The following is a 20528-nucleotide window of genomic DNA, read 5'->3' as shown; positions in this document are numbered from 1 at the left end:
AGACCTTATGGGCGATCTCCAGGAAGCTCGTATATATACGAAAGTTAAAGACTCTCTGATTGTTGTTGGAAGCCATTCTTCTGATCTCACAGGTTGGGACCAAGAGTTCTTTCGCCAAAATCAATTCTCTCCATTTCTACCTTTAGAACTGCAGCATTCACGCCAACCATCCTCTCAACTAGGTTTGGGATTTTCACAACTGCCTGCGAATTCCCTGCAATTTTCAGACCCGCGTTCGCCACCGCGTCCGCCGCCATTATCATGGCGTGACCCCCAGGACAAATCCCACCAAGCTCATGACGCTACAATCGATGGAGGGATCTTTATTGATGATACTGGTAAGATTCCCTTTGTATTATCGGTTGTCACACCATGATCATCTTTGAACATGTCAGTGTCTAGTTCAAAGGAGATGATACGAAGAACCACATTTGCACAATTGCCTTCTACAAGATTTTTTTCAAGAAAAAAAAATATACCTCCGATCTCGCCATCTGGAATCTGCACGCTCACCCCAGGCTCTTATTCCTCTATAATGGCACGAAACCTAGCAATACTTGAGGAGATGTTTCCTCAGGGATGTTCGCCTTTTTTGAATTTGGGTTTAGAATCAACAGAGATGCTAGTCTTGGTGGTTGACAGCGACTCGTCAGCGCGGACAGTGGTGAAGAGAATGTTAACGAGATTAGGATGTGAAGTGTGTTGTGCTGAAGACGGAGAAGTAGCATTGGAGATGATTTTGGGGAAGCAAATCTGCACTTCTTTAATGACGCCGTCGCGTGCTTATTCTTTGACCAGGAAGATGAAGCAGATGGTGAAGCGACAAGTGTCGACGTCACCGTCGGCATCCGAATCGATGCCGAATGGATCGTTCCATGAGAGACAATTTACAGCAATATTCTTGAACGATCAAATGGAAAAAATGTCAGGATTGCAGGTTGTAGCGAAGTTGAGGGCGCTCAAGAGAAAAGATTTTGTTGTGGGTATGACAGGTACGAATTTGTCTCGCTGTATACATCTCATTGTGATGAATAAATGACATGAACTAAAAAGCAGATTGTCCGAGTCCGGAGTTTCTAGACGCTGGTGCGGATAAGTAGGTGGTATTTTGTTCGAGTGAAGCTGTCGTTCATTTATAATCTATAGGATTCTGACAAAGCCTGTGTTCGCGAGCAACTTGCTAAGCGTGTTGCGGTGTCCGTATATGAAGAGAGAGAAATCTATTTGAGAGAGGCGAAAGGCCCAGAAATCGCCTCCGATGGTTGCGCCACATCCTAATGATTTCGGTCTTGACGATGCGCATATGAGATATCCTCACTCCCCTACCATTTTTTTAGCCTAGTGATATCGGATGCAAAAAACCTTTTAAGCTTTATCTGCTGGATTAGGATTGTGTTGGTTGAGGTGTAGAAGCAGCCTCTCCATTCTGTCCAGGAGGTTTTGGAGATCAATGTTGAGATCAACTTTCCGGTGCTGAAGTATCTCAATTTGCTTTTGCTGTTGATACCTTCACCAGCCGCAAGACCATATGGCAAACTTTTCCAGGCGGCGGGAAAAGGGTGTAGTTATCTTTTTGTACCATAGGGCAGATGAGAATTAATTTGAGTCTTATAACTACCAATGACACAAACATACTTGAGAGGCGTGTTTTGTATCTAGGTTACCAAGGAGAGTGGGAAGGTTAATAAGTCTATGGTAGCATCAGTCTAGAATAGATTTAGACAGGCGATAGCAATCAGCGCTCAACGCTCAATTTTGACAGGTTTTGACAAACGATATATAACCTGATTGATCTCGCAGTTTACAGCTACTGAAAATCGATTCACCTGTCATAACGAAACATGATCCAGGAGGATCTTAACGTACAAATGCGAGTCGACCTAATTCATTTGGATTAGACAGATTTCGGTTGTCAACTTGTCCGACAGCCTGAGCTGACGGCTACTGGATTCTGGAATGCGAATTGCCAGCGAATCACGGGCTACCTCGGCCAATACTGAAGTTTTGATAACGTCGGAAGCTCAAAGTAATTTCCATTCCTGATCCAGCATCACCGAGATGCTGCCCAGGCATATATACTCAGAAGACTCGATCTTGACTGTTATACCACTCGCAAGGTGGTTCAGGTCCTTTATAACTCCTCATACACTGCTGGACACTTTGTCATTTAGAAGGTTGAGGTCATAACGACAGCGACTCCACAAGACAGATGGTGACAAGTTGTCTTTGATCAACTGACTGAGTAAGTTATTTGTGTCAACGAAAGATATCGACGGAATCACTTGAATTTGTATCTATTTACATGGTTGCAGATGCATTTCATCACAGGCCATACGTTCATGAGAGGCACATCAGTGATTGCCTGTCAACAAACCGCCCAATGTTTCTTACGATTGGAAAAATGGGGAAGTGCAGTCTCAGTTACAGGGTCCATAGTACCCAGTCGTGATTAACATCTTCGTCTTGGCCAGTATCAATGAATGGGAAATAACAAGATATAAAGTGACCCTACAGTGTTTATTGTGTCTCTTCCTTTGTCATTGCCACCTCAGGGCCGTAGTGCGGTAAGTGTCCGGTTATGAATGTTTCGCTGAGATATCGCTAAGCGCCAGTTGCTCCTAGGAACATGACACTGATTGTAACTCGAATAACAGTGGCCGAGGCGGCCACAATAATCAATGCCTTCATCACCTTCGTTTCATTCACCATCGCCCTTTTCCTCGTTGTACTCTTGATAAAATTCCTACCGACGACTACAACCGCTGTAGCATGGAGCTCAATAAGCCGAACACTGCACTCTTCCCTGTGGCCAACAGTCTTACGGACGGACTCTAGGACCGGCCAAACGGAAGGAGCAGTGGTTTCTATGCTCTCGCGCTTGGGCACCTTGACTACTATTCTTGTCGCAGTAGCAGGTGTCATTCTACCACTGGGTCTAAGCGAAGGTCCTATTGTGGATGGGAGTTTTCGGCCTCTGAAAGGCACTTACATTCCCGACAATTCGCCCCTTGCCCTCTCGACCACTCCCTACCAAGATTCCTTTGTTTACGGTCGCCAGTGCGGTACTTTTGGTCCAGTGAGCTGCCCAGGCAATGATGACCCTGACTCTACGTCCATCGCCCCCTCCATTCTCGAGATATTCAACAGTACTCCCCACGGTCCTTTCTCAATGAATTTTAGGCGGTTTTATCCAGGGAATGAGAAAAAAAACTGTAGTGATGGGTTCGAGGCTTCAGCAGAGACATTTGTTCTACGCAACGACATTTTTTTTGCCGATGGTCTCATCGTCGATATGACCGCTGAACAACCAGGTATCGGTCTTTGGAATCAGACCGTCCCAACCGAGGTTGAGATTGGTGGCACATGGTCGCAAGACATTCTTTGGATTGAGCCTGAGACAGAATGTGTCGACACCAACCTTACAGTTGACTACTTCCTGTTCGACATTCTTGAACCGGGGTCCGATGAATTCAACATTACCGACCATGGCGGGTTCTACAGTCTCACACGTGAACCACCTTCCTTTGATCACGATGGTCAAAACATCAATCTTCGCCAGCACGCCTACAAAGGCGCCGTATACAGCAATTTATTCGCCATGCTATTTCTTAATGCTACTCGCAATAGCTCATCCGAGGGTACTACCTATCCCTTACGCGACGACCTCGATATGCCTGGACTCAGCAGAAGTGATCTGCAAAAGATCAGCGTCCTTCCTCTCAGCTATCTCAATGACACGGCGAAACTAAGTACAGATATTAGCTGTCGAGGATTTGAAGATGCCGATACGGCAAATATCACTAACGTCCACGTGCATTGCGGAAGCTTTCTTGGCCCACCGGTACGAACTGATGGTGGAGATTCTCGAATGTTTGAACGAGGGTCAAAATGGGCCCAAGCCATTCACGCGTGTTCCAGTGCTACGCGAGTGTCTGTCCAGACTGTTACCTTTTCGTCAAACAGCAGCACCGATATGCAGGGCCTACAAATCAATCGCGATAAGAGCGGACTGAACGTTCTTTGGGCAACGGAAAAAACAGACCTCACTATCAGAGATGTTGACCTCTTTTGGGGACGGGTCGATGATCGATACGAGAATCATTCCTCGCTCTGGACAACTCGTTCCAATCGCCTCTATTTACCTGCAGGCTTCTCTTCTTCATTTCCTGCGCTTGCTGCTGGTATGCCGGCAGCGGCTCACACACAAGCTTGGGGTAGAGTTTATGACGCTGGTTCTGGGGACGATAAATTGCAAGATTACAGTGGACAGTCTGGTTATGCCATCAGAGCCAAGCTTCAAAATCTAGTCGGGTTAGATCCAATCCGTGGAAATTCACAAATCCGGAACCTTGTTTTCACCGACATCATGGCTAATAACATCATCGGCACCCGCACCAATGATACCTTAATGGTAGCTGAACACTTGAAGACACTCTCCTACGATTTCAAATACGCGATTCCGGGTTTCCTACTCTTGGCTATTTGGATTCCTTCATTCTTGCTTTCGACCCTCTTTTTCTTTACTCGAAGCGTCACGTTCACGCATATGAAGCAAGTGTTCAACCATATTTCGGTAGGACGCGTGGTTGTCGGTACTTCCGCTCTTCGTGTGCAACCCCAGGGTGGCGGTACCCCATATATGCCAGTGCTTCATAATAATCATAGCAATGTGGATATGAGAGACTCTAGTAGTGGTGGAGGATTATCTGGTCATCGTCGAAACAAGAGTGAATGGGCTGAGACTGTTGGTAAGACGCCGGTTATCTTGGACTTCAACAATTCGCCGTCGTCCACGCGAAATGTTATGGAGGAGGATATCAAGTTGATGGGGATTTATTCACCTCATGTGTAGTAGGTTTGCCTTGATCCTTTTCTTTCACTCTCCACCTGTGCGCTTTGCGGATGCATGTTCTTCCCTTGGTAGACTTACGTTCCTTACCTTCATTTGATATTTATCTGTACATATATTTTATTGACTATTAATACTGTAATCATCTCGAGAATCGGTCATTCGTTTCCTGTAGCCTTACTGCTAGATACCCATTGAGACGAGTAAGTAGTTGTCACAAATATATTGTTCTTTAATCGGGATTGGCGCAAACACTCGAGGAGAAGGTAAGTGACCTGGTATCAAAGACTAAAGTCAAAAGATTCGGAAGCTAGGCGGTCATCAAAGTATTTTATGACGAATTTTGGTTGACAAGATTTCATACAATCATTCTCAGAAGGAACTGCCACGAAACGTTACACGCTGGTATGCGACAGCCGTAGTAGCTAAGAATACGTAGAACGATGGCAAGTAAATGGGCTAAATTTATACATTTGTTTGGCAACGCCTCCAAAGAAACACAAATCAACATCAGCGCGTTGTTGCAATTACGCTGTGATCCCCATTGTCCTCCTACCGACCAGCAGCTTTGGCAAAGCTGACTTTGTGAATCCAACGCAGAAGGGACTGTATCGAGCGAAGCGACGTGGATTCGACTGTGGGCTGGTAGACTTCGATATTCGCGTCCTGTTTGAAGGAGTTCGAATTTGGATCTTTCTAGACGTCTTTCCGTCTGAAATAACTTCGTTTTACTCACTTGCTAGCTTTCAATCTCGAGGACCCTCCGGCTACGTGTATTGATACCGTCTCTCCCTGCACGAATCGATAATGTTCAACCAAACGCATGTGCAGCGCCTCCAAGCCGCTGCTGCAGCACGACTCAACAAGTTCCATCGCCCGAAACACCAATTGCTGGGCAACAAAGCCATACCTGCACCTGCATGGAAGCTCAATGTCGTCGGCAATGTAAATAATGCCAACAGTGTAGGAGCGAGAAAGGGGAAGGAAGTGTGTAGTAAGATTTTATTGTCACAATTGCCGGTCGACGTGCCTGCTCTTGAGGTTGAGGTGAGTCGTTCAGATAATTGATGCCTCAGTTTTTTGAATTTCTGTGTGTAGGATTTGTTCAAGAAGACTGTTGGGCCACTGAAGGATATGTTTTTGGTGTGCAATAGCCAGGGCAAGTCAAAAGGAATGGCTGTGGTCACATTCGCTCGCCCCGGAGATGCAGCTATTGCGAGGCAGAAGTATAATGGGAAGGTTGTGGATGGTCGTACGTATATCGCACTCACCCCGCTTTGAATCTGCATACTTAACTTGCTTAACTTTGATAGGAAGGGCATTAAAAGTTGAAATTGTCTATGATGGGATCCCAGGCCCGGTGGACCAAGCGCCCCCTGTCGTTACTCCCGCATTATTGGGTCGATTAGGGGGCAGAATATCCGATGAGCCGACTAACTTGAAAGTGTCACCATCTAAGCCTGCGCTGACGTTGTGTGTATCCCCTTATCGTCTTGCATATCCTCGACTTCTGACTTTCTTTCCCCCTGCCCCATAGACAAGAAAGAACCCAGCCACCCGTGGTTCCTCCACGGCGTATTCGATATAAGAAGGGTCCAAAACGCCTCAAAAAGAAGCAACTTGCGGCGAATAGTATCATGGGTCGTGTGGGTGGACACGTTGCGAAAGCATCTTTGTCGAAAGACGACTTGGATAAAGAGATGGAAGATTACCGAGCTGGGGCGATTGGAATTGCGGTGTGATGTCTATCTGCCTTCTATTGACTGCTTGCTTTTTCTTTGTTCTTCTCTCCCAGTAGCGACTCTATTGTGTCTTGTGCTTCCCCGTTTTTTTTTTCGTTTTGAAGTCCGTTCGCTTGTCGATCGTGATTCATCAGGGTTGTTTTGGGAATAGATATTTTCGCTAATGTTGTAATTACATAATAATTTGCCTCGACTCCGGTTAGATCTCAATCCTGGCTCGCACATCCAGAACAGATCTAATCCACCAACAAGCCAACAAGACGTATCAATAACATAGCCAGGACATAGCTCATGGTCGCCCCATTATATGTTACAGCATCCGGGTTACTCTTTCATGCTGGAAAAATCCTAGTTCTTACCGTCGGTCTACCTGCCCGAGGCAAAACGCACATTTCACGAGCATTAGAACGATACCTACGATGGACGGGCGTCAAGACTCAAGTGATCAGTATGGGCGATTATCGGCGCAAGACTTTAGGCGGTGCTCAGAAGTTACCCCCAGATTATTTCTCTTATGGTACGTGTTTGGATCATATCTTGAGATGTTGAGATGTTGATAGAGTATTGTTATATCAGGTGCGAGGTCGCCTGAGACGGAGCAATTGAGGAAGAGTGTGGCGAATGGATGTGAACAGTTGATTTGGGAGTTTTTTGATTCTGGGGGCCAGGTAGTGATTTATGATGCTAATAATGGGACGAGGGCGGCTAGAGAAGCTATGGCGGAGAAGTTTGAGAACAAGGGGATTCATATCATTTTCCTTGGTTCGTCTTTTCTCAATTCTTGATCGTATATAGGTCGATTAAGCATTCTTTAGAGTCCTGCTGTGATAAGCAAGAGGTAATAGAAAGGAATATTCGAAGTGTCAAGATCTCTTCTCCGGATGTAAGTGTTCTTCAAGATCTATGACTTTCCTCTCTGCTAATGTCATTCACTGTATTTTCTAGTACAAGGGATGGGATCCAGATAAAGCTGTTGAAGATTATTATGGTCGTATTAAGGATCGTGAAAGGCTCTATGAACCGGTTGAAGAGCTCACTTGGCCATATATCCGCATATTCAACGTCGGCGAGAAGATACTGTTAAACGTACGTGATAGGAGACCTTTGCAATCACTGTTGCGAACTAATGAGATATTCATACTTCAAAGAAAATTCAAGGATATCTCCAAGTACGATTCGTATTCTCGAAACGAACTAAAAAAAACAAACACATATATTTATATAGTCCCGAATCGTGTTCTTCTTGATGAACATCCACAACCGGTTTCGTACCATTTGGTTTGCTCGTGTATGTCTACATCTCCACTTTCATGATCCGTACACCATCTTGACATGTGTCATGAATGATTTTCAGTCAGGTCAATCATTGATCGAACACTCGTATAAAGCCGATTCGGATCTCTCGCCTGCTGGTTGGGAATATGCTGAGAAACTCAAGGATACTGTCCTCTCGCGTAGGATGAAGGTGTTACAAGAACGTGGTATAGACCCGGCTCAACGTAAACTCGTCGTACGTATCGTGATGGTAGAGAAAATTCGAAGCAGATTATACTGATATATACTCTATAGATTTGGACTTCAACTCGCCGAAGGGCACATCATACTGCTTGGCCGTTCGTTTCAAGTCCTCTATCGGAAGATTTCGACGTAGCAGATAATCAGCCCTTAGAAATCTTCCCAGATGCAAAGCCCGATACTCCTCGGCGCAAACTGAACCCAAACCAAACGCTTAAATTACCAATCCATGGCGTCGTGGCGAGGGATGCGCCAGTCAATACACCACGACTCAAACCTATTTCTGATGCTCTCGCTGATGGGCTCGTTTTAGGAGGGTCTAGTGGTTCTTCCACGCCTCTTCTTTCGGCCAAACAACCCAAGGTGGTTGTTCCTGAAATCAAGGTTGTGGAGAAGACGCAGATGTTGGAGATTAATCCTGGGATCTGGGATGGTTTGACTCCGGATCAAGCGAAGAAGTATTATCCTGAAGATTGGGAAAGGTTTACGAAGGATCCATATTCGTATCGTGTGCCACGAGCAGAGAGTTATCACGATCTAAGTGGTATGTATATATACATGAGCTCCGTTTGCTGGCCTGGAACGCTGAATTCATGTTTACAGTTCGATTAGAACCCATTCTCATTGAACTCGAACGTGAAAGTGAAGATCTTCTCATTATAGGTCATGCGTCCGTCATTCGTTGTCTTCTCGCGTACCTCGTAGGTCTCCCAGCAGCAGAAATACCAGCAATCGAGATTGCTCGTGGTGATTTATTGGAAATAGTTCCTGCATCGTATGGGGTTCATAGCAGAGCTTTTCATTTTTGGGATGGACCGGGGAGGACTGGGGAGGGTGGTGCTGGTGCTGACGGGTTGACTTTGGGTAAGGATCAGAATAATTTTTATGAGAATTATGCGGAGGATACGAAAGGGAAGAGGATTACGTTTACGGATGGAGATGTTTTTGGGAATGCGTTTGCTGACCAGTTGCATAGTATGAGGCGGGATTTATAGGTTTTGAAATCGTTCTTTTTTCTTTTCTTGTATAAATCATGGCGTTGTTGTTTGAGATTTTGTATGATAATGGCGGAAAGTCTTCGTATGCGCAACCGAAGCCACAAGATCAATCAATTTTTTTGTACTAATTTCTAATTGGCCGGATACTAATTTTTGTAAAAATTTAATTATTAAGTGAATTTCTCTTCCTGACTTCACGTTTGTCTCTGCCTTGGTCGTTCGCCAATCTTGGACCTTTGCGGCCTGTCCTTAAACTCTGCAGCATAGCTAGAGCGGTCAGCCACAGGAATGGCTTCCATCAAAATAACCACTCTCGTCATTAGGAGTATGTCATCTTTTGTCACTGACTTTTCATTTTTGACCTTGACTATGATTGCTCCCTTCCTTTGACAGACGCGAGCGCTTTGTTACCTTCTGCGTTGTCCTGGTTTAACTCCTCCACCGTTCCGAAACATGACTACGAACGAACACCCTAGGATAGCCTACCCGACACGTCAGACCGCTATCAGCGTCAAGGTATGCATTACACCCCTATTCATAATTCTTTCTTTTTCTGACCAAATCTTGCAGAGCAATCAAAAATGGAGCGAATCTTTTCGCGGAAGTTTTCTTATTCACAGTCGCCGCTTCCTTAATATTCGGTGAAACTTGGCGGCCGTCTCGATCACAATCTAAACGAATAAACGAAGAGACACGGTGGATGATCCTCAGTAAAAAGAGTTTTCAGGCATTTTCGGGTATCTCAGGCCCTGAACATAGGCTGAAAATTGTCCTCTTTCTCGAACAATGCGAGAACATGATCAGCCAAAGTTCAGGCAAGTTGCTTTAAATATAATAGATTTGTTGGGCCAAACTCAGGCTGTGTTCAGGCATCGTTCAAGGTGTAAGAACTTCAACTCTCACCGACCTTCAGGGTGCCAATCGACCCTAAATCGACCCTAAATCAGCCTGCATTATCCAGAATTATGTTGAATTGACCTGGATTAGCCTGATAGATCCTGATAATATTTTTTACTGAGGATGATCAATTACAAGATTCAGTCGCTAGCTCGTCGTGGCATCCCGGTACGTGGTCGTGAATCGCAGAGAAACTTGTTGAATAGACAGTTACTAGATGATGTACTACAAAATGACCTGTACGCGGCGATGGTATTATTAGGGACTAATGAGGATATAGGAAGAAAACTGTCCTTCGTGTTTAAGCGGAATTTTTTTAGCGTGAATGTTTCAAACACTCGTTGCGAGGTTCGCCTGTAAATGAAACAAATTCTGACAATCTGGTGAGTTCGTTTCTCTGCCGGAACTGTTAAAAGCTAACTTAAATTATTATGTAGATGGAAGAGAATCAGTCAGATGATGATCTTCGATAGTGCATCTCTTTTGATGGGGATGTCTTCTCGGTACGACCCTACTTCGTCACTCAATTGATATATAATTGCCACAATTGAATTTTTGATGACAACCGCCAACTTTCTCCGCTCGTGAGCATTCAATCCATAGTGTAAAAGGATGACTGACAAGTAATCAGCTCAAGTCGGTTGGGGTGAACAAATGCGACGGTACTGCCAGGAGTGACTTTGGAGAGGCAGAATGGGAGACCCATTACATTAAACTTTCCAGACCCAACTCGTAGGACTGAGCGCTGTCACAGCCTGCTGCAATCCGCAGTAGCGGAGCAAACAGGTGTATTCTCACCATCTTCACATTATTGTCCTTCATCCCCCTCTATCCATTCCCGGGTTTTGAGCGGACTCCTCAAATAAACAAAAATATCCTGCCAAGACCAACCCAAGGTTCGTCGTTCTCTAGTGTCTCAAAACCGAACACCGCTTGGGGCAGATCATCAGGCGTCGCTAGGTATGGCTTTTCTTAAAGAATCATTGATAACAATAGAATCTTCCTCTAGATCTATGGAGTTCGTTTTTTAGGTGGCTTTCAGAGCGGCCCATCCTTGACATTCGACTTCGAGGTGTTTACCATAACGAGTCTATGGCCCAAGCGAGATACATCTCTGGATCCCCACGCGTTCTAAGTCCTAGATGCCTTGGGTACTCGACTTTTTCAATAGTAGGATCAGCACCTCGGCGCTAGTGGATAACTAACTATCTTCAAGATAACAACCCGCCAGGAGGAGTCAATCCGGGTTTATAAAGCGACAAGATGCACACGGCTATGTGAATTCTATCTGTTTTTACATCTTCTCAACTTCTTTTTACACGCATTCCGGGCCGTGTGATACTCCGCTCACGAACTTGACGGAATTCATGACCCATAACATGGGATCATGTGATCTCCAGCCTACAGCCCAAGGCCCTCCATTCTCAACCATTATTGTTCGTTGAACAGCGACTACCCGGCTCACGACGAAATGTATCTGTTCATATTGACACAATTGCATACACATCTTCGGAACCATTCATGAACGGTAGAGCACTGTTTCTGGTCTAAGCTGTAGTGTTCGAACAAAAATATAGGTCTGATATCACATACAGAAACATCACGCGTAGGAAAGAATTTTTCTTTCATCTACACAAACCCCAGTCACTCTCATCTTTTACTAAGCAACTCCACTACAGTAACATACGCTCCAGCTATAAAACTACCGGGATAAGCGATTGACACACCATGTTATCCCTCTCAACCACAGACCTACTCATTCTCTCTGGGATAGTCTTCGCCACATGGTTTACTCATGGATATATACAAGAACGTCGAGAGAATCCAAACAACCTTCCACCTCCACCAGGCCCGAAAGGCTACCCCATTATCGGTAGCTTCTTCTCGTTTCCCACATATAAAGCTTGGTTAGAGTATGACAAGTGGTTCAAGATACATGGTTAGTCTTCTCCATCCTCGACTCCATGTTGCAGGATGTTGATAATCCGAGACTAGGTGACATGGTCTACTTCAAGGTCTTCGGACAGGGTTTTCTCGTTCTCGGAAGTGTTAAAAGAGTATACGACATTTTTGAACGGCGGTCCTCTAATTATTCTGACCGTCCTCGTCTGGTGATGCTGAATGAAATGTTCGTCAATTTCCATAATTTCCATCGTAGGATGTGCCGTGTATACTGATTGGGATCGTAGGATGGGTTGGGGTTACGTTTTTGGACTCCAGCAATATGGAACATGGTGGAGGCGACGCCGTCGCCAGTTTCATGACCATTTCCATCCTAACGTCGTCAATAGATATCAGTCAATCCAAATCGATGCTGCTCGCGCATTTGCCCGCAATCTACTGGAATGTCCGGAGAATTTTAGACAACATATCCGATAGTACGTCTCGTAGTTTCCGAGCCAAGCCGTCATCTCATGATATTCGAATAGTACTTTTGCGGACGGAATTCTAAAGGCCATTTATGGCATGGACGTGAGGGAAAACGAAACATATCTTGATCATGTTGAGACCACGCTTCAAGGACTAGCTGCGGCTGGTAATCCGGGCTCCTTCCTAGTGGACATGTTTCCTGTAATGAAAATTATCCCGGAATGGTTTCCCGGAGCCGAATGGAAGAGGAAAGCAAAGACATGGCGCTACATCAACTCAATCGTCGCCAACAGTCCCTGGAACTCTGTGAAAGAACAAATGGTGATGGTTCGTCTTTTTGCTGCCTGTACGATATTGATGGCATGCACAGAGAGCAGGAACAGCTAAACCTTGCATTGCTACGGCGATGATGGCGAGCATCCCTGACAATGGCAGCCCAGAGAGCAAAGAGGAAGAACTTGTACGACGTGATGCATGTGCCATTGGATTCCTTGGTAAGTTTGCGTGTCCTTGGGTTTTCGTCAATGCTTACAGCTATCTGCAGGGGGCGCAGATACGGTGAGAATCATAGTGAGCTGTTCTTGTAGGGCATTCTAACGATTCTGTTAGACAATTTCGACAGTGATCTCGTTTTTCATGGCCATGGCAATGTATCCCGACGTACAGAAGAAAGCCCAGGCTGAACTCGATCGGGTCTTAAGTGATCGCCTACCTGAATTCAATGATAGATCCAGCCTTCCGTACATCAATGCATTGTTGAAAGAGTCCGGACGATGGCAGCCTGTCACGCCACTTGGTACGCATCCCTTTAGTGTCAGAGTGTAAAACCATTCTAACTTCATCGTCTTGAGCCATTACCCACATGGCTACCAATGCGGATGAATACGATGGATTTTATATCCCGAAGGGTACTTATGTGATTGGGAATGCATGGTAGGCAACAAGGAATTCACTGAACTCTTAGCCCGTATTTATAATGACTCTCAGGTCAATTCTCCATGACTCCGAAGTTTACGAAGATCCTTTCATTTTCAATCCGGACCGCTTCCTCAAGAATGGCGAGCTTGATCCATCTGTTCAGGATCCGAATGTTGCATCATTTGGATTTGGTAGAAGGATCTGTCCCGGGCGCTTTTTCAGCGATGCGTCTTTATTCTCGACGGTCACTCATGTTTTGACTGTTTTTGATATTAAACCTGGCCTTGATAACAATGGAAAAGAGATAGAAATCAAACCGGAAATGACAAATGGCTTACTGTCGTGGGTAATATGCGTCTTTAGCTTTTAACTTGCTAATATCCGGCAGGTATCCTGAACCATTTGGATGTCGAATTATACCTCGGTCAAAAGAGGCGGAAAGACTGATTCAGAACTCTGGCTTGATGACCTGAAGCTCACCAGAAAGATATCCTTGATGCTGAGGTTAATGTAATATGGTATTGTTCTTTTACATGCGTTGTTGGCATATTATATCCTCCCCTTGACGGAACAGGATATATAATATTACTAAGGTGGAGAGTGGGAGTGGAAGGCCCCGAAGATTGAGGTCTGTGGCTTTGAGGTCGTACGGTTACGGTCGGGGATCGGAACGCCGTCGGATTGCCCCAGACGTGTGAACCACGTTTCAGGAAGGGTCGTGAAAGTCCACTAACAGGGATGGTGGCTACGCTGAAGACGCGACGCGCACTTCAGGCGCGGATATTTTCAATGGATGTAAGTCCCCACACTGTGCGTTCATCGGGGATCTCCGCTTCAGCGCATCAGTGGCATAATCTGGGCATAATACGTGATTCTTCTTATCGTAAGTAACAACAATTGACTTCTTGGCGTGACGCGGCCTGTTACAGTCATCCAAAGATGAGGCTGCGTAGCAAAACGGCTGCTGAAGATTGATAGCATCTCGTTTGGCTTTCTGTTCTTTGTCGTTTCTCTCTGGCTCCGTTGTCGAACTTTCCTGGGGAGATTTGGTAGGCATCTCTAATCGGCCTGTGCTTGTCAGTGTATTATGGCAGTCGCCACTCTGTCGTAATTTCAACTTGCTAAGTTGTGACAGGGTAGCCAATATAGTCGTGGAGTTCAGATTCGACTTGCAGTCGAGGTTCGCTTGAGCAAGAGCGATATCATGATGGTGCCTGGATGCAGTTCATTCGTAGCGTCTTCGATGTCGAGCCAAGTCAGGGATATTTGTTAGGCCTTTTCATTGAAGTGGTTGCCACCCATGGACGTCCGGTATTTCGCTCCTCTGGAGCTCACACCCCTCGCAGCCTCATACAACTTTTCAATCCTGCTTGAGTAGCCAGCCCGACAAGCTTCTGCTTTACATCCCGGTGAGTTTTTCCAGCCAGGAGTCTTACACTGCGAAGTGCTCACTTTGCTATATCAGGTTGAGGCTGAAGCAGTGTTGAACCATGACATTGATTGTGTCCAATGTCTCCGTTGCGCAAGCTGCGACCATAATCAATGCAATACTTGCATTCATACAATTTACATTCCCAGCGTCGGTTGTCATTCTGATGGTCTATTTCATGCCGAAGACAAATTCTGCTCTTTCATGGAGCTCAATTAGTCGCACTATCCATTCGTCTTTGTGGCCAGTCTTCCTTCGGTCCGAATCCAGCAAAACTACTTCAGCTGGCGCCACTGTGTTCGCCTTCACGAGCCTTACAACATTTGGCGCATTACTCATAGCGATTGCGGGTATTGTTCTGCCATTGGGTCTTCGTCAGGGACCTCTTTTACCGACGAGTCCGCAAGCCCTTCCGGCCGAGTATATGCCAGATACGTCTGCAATTGGACTTGCTACGACACCAAACCGGGGCAACTTCCAATATGGCCGTGTTTGCGGGTTCTCCTCCTCGAAACCTTGCCCAGGAGATCTTAGCGACACGAATGCAACCGTATACTCACAGACAACTGTTGACATTTTCAACAGCACACCTCATGGCCCTTTTTCCGTTCAATACCGCCTATTTTTCACTTCCGACACCTTCGATCGCAGTTCAGGTATTTTGGGGACAGTCCATTCCAATCTTCTCCGCGACGATATCTTCACTATCGAGGGTCTCGTTGTGGACATGTCCGCTACACATCCGGGCATAGGATTTTGGAATATGAGCATGCCGTCGCTACCCTCTGGTGGTACGTGGTCAGAGGATATTTTATGGCTTGAACCTGCCACCGCTTGCGTCGATACTAATCTGACGGTGGAATATGTCATATCCTTTGGCCTCAATTCGGCGGCGAACGTCGCCTCGTTCAATATCATTGACCATGGCGGGTTTTATGACTTGACACAAGATTATCCCCAATCGAACCGCGACGGTCAGCGTGTTGACCTCGAGCAACGTGCCTATAAAGGGGCAATATTGAGCAATCGGTTTGCAATGCTTTTCCTCAACACGAGTCGTGAATCGTCTTACGAAGGGAGGAATTATACCCTGGAGACACACATTACCACTACTCTCAACATTCAAGTGGGGCTCGGACAAACTACCTATACGCCCCTTGGTTACTTTAATGAAACCGACGATAGAGTTGCCGCTACCGTATGTCGAGGATTTGGGCCTGCAGACACAGCCAATCTGACGAACACCGAAGTGTTTTGTGGGATATTCCTTGCTCCACCTGTTCGTAACGACGGTGGAGATCCGAAAGTGTTTGATATGGGTTCGAGATGGAGCCAGCGTCTACATGCATGTGCTAGCACCACTCGCGCATCGATTCAGACAACAACCTTTTCTACGCTCAACACTTCCAGCATTGGGGATCTCCGAATAACCCGTCGACCTTCGGACCAGCCAGTTCTCTGGGCCATGGAAAAAACGGATCTAATGATTGCGGATATTAATTTGATGTGGGGGCGCGTAAATGATAAATACGAGGGAGATTCATCGCTTTGGACCACACGGAGCGAAGAGCTATACCTCCCTGCAGGGTCGGCAGGGATTTTGGCACCGATTCTACTTCCCGGTGAACCATTCACGATGCCAAGTGCCGCGTGGGTGACAGTATATCAAACAACAAGAGCCGAAGCTCTTACAGACTACGCTGGTGTTTCTGATTACGCTGTTAAAGCCAAACTCCAGTCCCTCATCGATCAAGACCCCGTTCGTGGGCACGCAAACATTCGCAACATAATTTGGACCGACATAATGAGCAACGCCGTACTCGGGACCACAACGAAATCTAACTTGATGGTTACGCCTAATCATCCTTCCATCGAGTATGACTTCAGATTTGCAATTCCGGGCTTTATCCTCCTTGCGTTATGGCTTCCTTCAATCGTGACCGCCCTCGCCCTGGTTATTACTCGGATGTTGGAATTGAGATATGTGAAGCAGGTTCTCGACCATACATCAGTTGGCCGTGTTGTCACTGGATCATCGTTGCTCGGTCCAGAAGGTCATGAACCTACTTCGGGAGATATGTTCACTATACCGGAGTCTTTTGTCGTTGGTTTGGCAGGTCACCCGACCGAGTGGAGCAATAAAGCTCGTCAGCATCAGCCTCTGTTGGATGGGATGTCGATGGATAGAGATATTCCTGGGAAAACTTAGTGCCTTGGTTTTTCTGAACTCTCGAAATGCAAAAACATGGATTTCCGAAAATTTCGGACTGAAAGCGGGTACGCCAGGACTGGCAATAAGTAAGTAGGTGATTTTATGGAAGATTGTATATATAGGCGGGTTTGAATGAATTGAGCCCTAACTCCTGCCTGCTATTGTTTATTGCAGTAAACCGAGTTTCTACCTGGATCGATACCCCGAACAATACGCCACTAGTACTGAGCAGTATGGTTCATGCCTGGAAGTTCATGTTACCTGGAGAGATACTTAATGTCGTCGTTTGACAATGCATGGGTCTGTGCGGGGGACACTGTCGGGCATGCTGAAGTTCAGAAGTCGCCAAGTCAACAATCTTCCTTTCAACTAGCTGGATGTCGAGGGAAAATATGAAGTCCAGATAACAATATCCGATAAAAACGGCGACAGCATGATCAAGGGACGGTAAGATTCTTATCAAGATCCTTATCCCTGCACTATTGGCGTTTGTTTGGAGCTATCAAATCGGCGGGTCTCCCCTTGTTTCTCCCCGCTACTGACTTGTAAGAGCCTGTACCAGGTCTGAATCAATATCATCCAGATTCCAAAGACGAAATGTCCATATGGGATATCTTCCCATCCGCCTCAATAAGTTGATTATGGAGTATCATATGCACTCCCTTGTACTTGCTCCATGTCACTGTCAGGGACGGCAACTTCGAGATCCTGCAACATATTCAAATATCTTTTCACGGAGGGGCGGCAAGGAAAAACTACTTACCCTCATTTTGCCTCGTGCAGTGAAGCTAACCATAGACTGTAAGCCCTATTACAGTGTTTCTACAGTAAATCGAAGCTGACTGCGACGTCAAGATACAAACTATGGTTTTCATCGCGTCGCGTGTATCTGTGGCACAAGCGGCCACCATCATTAATGCCATCGTCACCTTCCTGCAGGTGACCCTCTCCGCCGCTCTTGTTGTTCTTCTGGTGTACTTCATGCCCAGAATCAATTACGCCCTCGCCTGGAGCTCATTCTCTCGCACCCTACATTCTTCGATCTGGCCAATCCTTCTTCGAAGCGATTCTAGCTCAAACAGACTTCGGGCTGGAATCAGAGTTGCGGCAATCTCATACCTGTCCACAATCGGCATTGTTCTCATCGCTGTTGCTGGCATTGTCCTACCTCTGGGTCTTCATGAGGGACACCTCATCCCAGGCGACCGCCTCACCTCACCTGCCAAATACCTTGCCGACAAATCACCTCTTGCCCTTGCTACCACATCTAATCGCTACAAGTTTGAATATGGACCCTACTGCGGTCCGCTTGAAGACATTGCATGCCCTGAAAAGACAGACGAACCGAATAATACAACCTACTCTCTTTCCCTTGTTCATGCTTTCAATAGCACTTCGGATGGGCCGTTTTCCATGCAATATCGCCGATTCTTCAAAGCCAAAGGCGATCGAACCGTAGGCAGTGATGGACAAATGGGCATATCTCAATCCTTCATTCAACGCAATGACGCGTTTGCCGTGGAAGGGCTAGTAGTGGATATGACTCCCACCCATCCTGGCGTTGGATTTTGGAATCATACTGTACCGACATTCGCTCAGGGTGGCACCTGGTCGCAGGATATACTATGGCTTGAGCCGCTCACCACATGTGTCAACACGAATCTGACAATAGAGTACAGCCTGACCAGAGGTCCGCAGTCTCAACCATTCACGTGCAATATCACTGACCGCGGCGGGTTTTCCGCGCTCCCTCGATCACTTCCTTCACTTGCTCCCAATGGCCAAAATGTCGACTTAATAGCCCATGCTTACTTAGGTGCAGTTTTAAGCAACGGTTTGGCTTTGAAAGCCTTGAACGGTACCTTGGATACTGCTTCCGAAGGAAAGACATATACATCTGTTCCCATCGGCACGCTGGGGCATAATTTAGGGAAGCCAGTTTCAATACCGCTCAGCTACTTCAATGGTTCAGCAAATGACCTTGCCACTACTGTATGTCAGGGTTTTACTCGCGACGATAATGCAAACGCAACAAACGTCCAAATGTCTTGCGGAGCTTTCCTAGGCCCAGCAGCACGTGTCGATGGTGGAAACATCCAGGAGTATGAGGGAGGTTCACGGTGGGAGCAAACTCTCCATGTTTGTGCTAGTACAACGCGGGCATCGATTCAGAAGACCACATTCTCCATCAACGACACCTCTGACCTTCAAAATCTGCAAATAAATCGTCGATTAAATGTTGGTCCTTACCTTTGGGGCGTACAAAAGACAAATCGCACCATTGGCGGCGTCGACTTGTTGTGGGGGAGAATGGATGACAAGTTCGAGCATGATTCCTCCATTTGGTCCACACGTTCCGAAAGTTTCTTTCCACCAGTCGGGAGTATGGGACAATTTGGGGCGATTTTCTATCCCGGAATACCGCACGCTGCGCACACAGCTGCTTGGTCCATGGTATATGATCCAGATTTCATTCTCAGTGACTTTGGAAAGCTCTACAGCGGCGATTACGATCACACGACGCTGGCAAAATTTCAGTCACTTGTAAAGGATGACGCTGTTCTTGGTCCCGCTCAAATTCGGAACCTCATATGGAATGACTTCATGGCTAACAACGTGCTTGGAACTGCGACGGCATCAACCATGGAAGTTCGTCGTAACCAAGCATCACTCAGTTATGATCTACGATACGCTATTCCCGGGTTCATTATACTCGCCATTTGGGCACCATCGGTCCTCTTTTCACTCACACTACTCATCACGCGCAAACTTCACTTTTCCTACATCAAGGAAGTGCTCAACCATACGTCGTTAGGTCGTGTCATCATTGGTTCGTCGTTACTTCGAGCCGAGTCAAATTCAATAGAAGACAGTCATCTTCACGACCATGGAAAGGCGATTCCAAGCTCGAGCGGTATTGGTCATGGAGATAGGCTTGTACTTCGGTTGGATCCCAAAGGCAGATACGAAAGTCTTCCGCGAGAGACTTAAGCTAATACGCTAGCTATTCTCTGATGTTGTTTAGTATGTTGATGCGTGAAGTTATGTTACTATAGTCTTAAATCAATTCTTGCAACACGTATATATTGAGGAGATGAAGGCTTTTCAGGTACATATGTATAAGTAGGGCCTTGGATTGCCTAGTTGTGCTTACATTCCCATATGCAACACTTCCGCATCTCGGAAGACCATTCGGCGAGATATTCGACGAGCCCCCGGAATATCCCAAAAGAGGCTGGGTACGGATTTTCCGAAATGATATTCATTTGCGAGACATCAAGCCCAGTCAAAACTACTTAGAGTGAATTAGATCTTTTTTAGATATCACGAGTTGGCATCTCACTTAACGATTTACGGTGATAGCCATTGAGAAAATAGGTTTTACTCGGCAAAAGTCAATGAGCATCTGAAAAACGTGATAAATCACGAAAAGTTCATTGGCCAGAGCCCACAAGTGAGTTTCACTGATATAAATGTTTATGTGTGTTGACAGAAGGCTGAATGGTGGGATGAGTTGTAGGTTGATGACAATTTCTCCACTAAGTCTGAGATGATGAGGCACTCATGATTCTATGTCATATCTTTTGTTGTCTATGCG

The 20528-nt window shown here is 46.1% G+C and overlaps 6 protein-coding genes across 6 annotated transcripts; all 6 read left to right on the top strand.

Moving 5' to 3' along the window:
• The first annotated feature begins 5461 nt into the window (after nucleotides 1-5461).
• On the top strand, nucleotides 5462-6834 carry AGABI2DRAFT_194123 (hypothetical protein). The gene is made up of 5 exons (XM_006463177.1): nucleotides 5462-5527; nucleotides 5593-5896; nucleotides 5948-6101; nucleotides 6163-6322; nucleotides 6387-6834. The coding sequence occupies exons 2-5, from the start codon at nucleotides 5657-5659 to the stop codon at nucleotides 6589-6591; spliced, it is 759 nt and encodes a 252-aa protein (XP_006463240.1). The 5' UTR covers nucleotides 5462-5527; nucleotides 5593-5656; the 3' UTR covers nucleotides 6592-6834.
• Nucleotides 6828-9216, top strand: AGABI2DRAFT_224919 (hypothetical protein). The gene is made up of 9 exons (XM_006463176.1): nucleotides 6828-7108; nucleotides 7168-7353; nucleotides 7407-7474; nucleotides 7537-7677; nucleotides 7740-7760; nucleotides 7817-7879; nucleotides 7946-8101; nucleotides 8161-8650; nucleotides 8710-9216. Exons 1-9 carry the CDS (start codon nucleotides 6883-6885, stop codon nucleotides 9099-9101), a joined length of 1743 nt encoding a protein of 580 aa, XP_006463239.1. The 5' UTR covers nucleotides 6828-6882; the 3' UTR covers nucleotides 9102-9216.
• A 369-nt stretch (nucleotides 9217-9585) lies between these two features.
• AGABI2DRAFT_73503 (hypothetical protein) lies at nucleotides 9586-9933 on the top strand (the record flags this gene model as incomplete). The annotated part of the gene is made up of 2 exons (XM_006463175.1): nucleotides 9586-9620; nucleotides 9675-9933. Coding segments are annotated over 2 exons (294 nt in total), but the record flags the coding sequence as incomplete, so codon positions are not given.
• A 1796-nt stretch (nucleotides 9934-11729) lies between these two features.
• AGABI2DRAFT_186880 (hypothetical protein) lies at nucleotides 11730-13785 on the top strand (the record flags this gene model as incomplete). The annotated part of the gene is made up of 10 exons (XM_006463174.1): nucleotides 11730-11940; nucleotides 11997-12129; nucleotides 12191-12379; nucleotides 12431-12692; nucleotides 12742-12865; nucleotides 12916-12929; nucleotides 12981-13167; nucleotides 13223-13304; nucleotides 13359-13631; nucleotides 13678-13785. 10 exons carry the CDS (start codon nucleotides 11730-11732, stop codon nucleotides 13760-13762), a joined length of 1560 nt encoding a protein of 519 aa, XP_006463237.1. The 3' UTR covers nucleotides 13763-13785.
• Nucleotides 13786-14779: 994 nt separating this feature from the next.
• AGABI2DRAFT_120061 (hypothetical protein) lies at nucleotides 14780-16927 on the top strand (the record flags this gene model as incomplete). The annotated part of the gene is made up of 1 exon (XM_006463173.1): nucleotides 14780-16927. One exon carries the CDS (start codon nucleotides 14780-14782, stop codon nucleotides 16925-16927), a length of 2148 nt encoding a protein of 715 aa, XP_006463236.1.
• Nucleotides 16928-17794: 867 nt separating this feature from the next.
• Nucleotides 17795-19921, top strand: AGABI2DRAFT_179658 (hypothetical protein; the record flags this gene model as incomplete). The annotated part of the gene is made up of 1 exon (XM_006463172.1): nucleotides 17795-19921. One exon carries the CDS (start codon nucleotides 17795-17797, stop codon nucleotides 19919-19921), a length of 2127 nt encoding a protein of 708 aa, XP_006463235.1.
• Between the last annotated feature and the right edge of the window lie 607 nt (nucleotides 19922-20528).

Source organism: Agaricus bisporus (genome assembly GCF_000300575.1).
Source record: "Agaricus bisporus var. bisporus H97 unplaced genomic scaffold AGABI2scaffold_8, whole genome shotgun sequence".
Taxonomy (NCBI): Eukaryota; Fungi; Basidiomycota; class Agaricomycetes; order Agaricales; family Agaricaceae; genus Agaricus; species Agaricus bisporus.
Note: the sequence above shows the minus strand (reverse complement) of the source record. Positions and strands in the feature narration are given on the sequence as shown.

What these genes read in the sequence shown, in the direction of transcription:
- AGABI2DRAFT_194123 (XM_006463177.1), top strand. Translation starts at nt 5,657, where the DNA reads ATGTTCAACCAAACGCATGTGCAGCGCCTCCAAGCCGCTGCTGCAGCA. An exon ending in TGGGAAGGTTGTGGATGGTC is followed by an intron (nt 6,102 to 6,162) that starts GTACGTATATCG and finishes TAACTTTGATAG; the next exon opens with GAAGGGCATTAAAAGTTGAA. An exon ending in TCTAAGCCTGCGCTGACGTT is followed by an intron (nt 6,323 to 6,386) that starts GTGTGTATCCCC and finishes CCTGCCCCATAG; the next exon opens with ACAAGAAAGAACCCAGCCAC.
- AGABI2DRAFT_224919 (XM_006463176.1), top strand. Translation starts at nt 6,883, where the DNA reads ATGGTCGCCCCATTATATGTTACAGCATCCGGGTTACTCTTTCATGCT. An exon ending in CCCAGATTATTTCTCTTATG is followed by an intron (nt 7,109 to 7,167) that starts GTACGTGTTTGG and finishes TTGTTATATCAG; the next exon opens with GTGCGAGGTCGCCTGAGACG. An exon ending in CGGCTCAACGTAAACTCGTC is followed by an intron (nt 8,102 to 8,160) that starts GTACGTATCGTG and finishes TATACTCTATAG; the next exon opens with ATTTGGACTTCAACTCGCCG.